The sequence below is a fragment of the Seriola lalandi genome, unplaced genomic scaffold (assembly GCF_002814215.2).
Source record: "Seriola lalandi dorsalis isolate HSWRI2012SDOR001 ecotype SW California unplaced genomic scaffold, Sedor1 jcf7180002043736, whole genome shotgun sequence".
Lineage (NCBI taxonomy): Eukaryota > Metazoa > Chordata > Actinopteri > Carangiformes > Carangidae > Seriola > Seriola lalandi.
In genome coordinates, this window is record NW_019514304.1 from 1 (window position 1) to 1,559 (window position 1,559).

At 41.2% G+C, this 1,559-nt stretch overlaps 1 protein-coding gene across 1 annotated transcript; it reads left to right on the plus strand.

Annotated features, from left to right (window-relative positions):
- Positions 1-35: 35 nt before the first annotated feature.
- Positions 36-1,540, plus strand: LOC111648593 (nucleolar protein 10-like; the record flags this gene model as incomplete). The annotated part of the gene is made up of 4 exons (XM_023398389.2): positions 36-468; positions 633-731; positions 1,166-1,258; positions 1,364-1,540. Coding segments are annotated over exons 1-4 (462 nt in total), but the record flags the coding sequence as incomplete, so codon positions are not given.
- Between the last annotated feature and the right edge of the window lie 19 nt (positions 1,541-1,559).

Consider the following 1,559-nt stretch of genomic DNA (forward strand, 5'->3'; position numbering starts at 1 on the left):
AACTTTAAGTGTATTGGCATGCTGAAATTCACCAAAGTATCACCAAAGTTACAAAAATTCATGAATTGAGACATGAATTCATGTACCAAATGCCATCAAATAGTTATTGAAAAAAATTTCACTCAGAACCACAAATGCCAACATGGTGGCATTAGAGAAAACGTCATAGAGGAAAAGAGTATCACCAAAGTCATAGGATTCATTCCTCTGGGAACAATGAATTTCTGTACCAAAATGAGTCTGGACCAAAGTGGTGGACGATGGAGTCCCCATAGAGCCACCATCTAAAAATCTCTGTATATTTCTGCCTATATTTCAAATACACAATTTCACTATTTGTTTATTTTTGTAAAATCCTGACTTGCTTTGTTTTCCATGTTTGTGTCAGGTTTGTCTCACCTGGTGGGATCATCTCTGCTGAAAGCCTACATGCACGGCTATTTCATGGACGTAAGGCTTTATCACAAGGTACGGTGTTGATTTCTGTTTCCACTTTTTGTTTACATATCTTGAATATTAAGTTGACTTGTTCAATCCAGTGTGATTATGTTAGAACAACAACTACTTTAAACATGTTGTTGTGAAAGAGGAATGTTTTGATTTGACAGCTGTGCTGTTTGGTTTGGCCACAGATCAAAAGCATGGCTAATCCCTTCGCATACGAGGAATATCGCAAAGATAAGATCCGCCAGAAGATTGAGGAGTCCAGGACTCAGAGGGTGCAGGTTAAGGTGAGAGGTCCGGTCTTTCTAATAGTGCTTGAAGGCTCACCCAGTTTGTAGAGCTTGTTCAGATCTCTCCCTAATAATTAATAATTAATATGAGGGAGAAAATCATGACTTGTCTTGCTCAGTCCGGATCACATACCATTATCTTCCTTATGCATTTCTAACAAACTCTCATGTTGTTGCACATTCCTGATTTTGACATGTATCAGTTTCATTAACCAGAAAGTAAAATGTACCTTTCTTCACATCCTGTCACACTCGTTTCAAACGTGAAAAACAAATGACTGATAACAACTGGAAGGCCTTTGTTGATGTCAGTAAAAATGTGTGTGTGTTGCTTCACAAATCAAAGTGATTTGATCATTTTGGCCACTTCCTGTGTGTGTGTGTGTGTGTGTGTGTGTAATCAAATGTACAATTTGTTCTGGCTGAAACAGAAGTTGCCCAAGGTGAACAAGGACCTGGCTCTCAAGCTGATGGAGGAGGGTGATGATGAAGCACAGCTAGCATCGAGGAAAAAGAGGGGCAAGGTAGGAAAACATAGATTACAAAGTCAAGGTTGCTTTTTTAGAAGTATGCTCTGTCAAACCATCAAGCCTAATCATCTGCACCATCTCAACTTTTCAAACCTGCAGGCTCTCCCCACCATCCTGGGCGACGACCGTTTCAAGATGATGTTCGAAAACCCCGACTACCAGGTAGACGAGCAGAGCGAGGAGTTCCGCCTGCTCAACCCCATCGTTTCCAAGGTTGGACAAAAGAGGAAGAAGAAGCTGCGTCTACTGGCTCAGCAGGCTGCGGCTGCCCAGCAGGTAATGCTTCACTTGCACA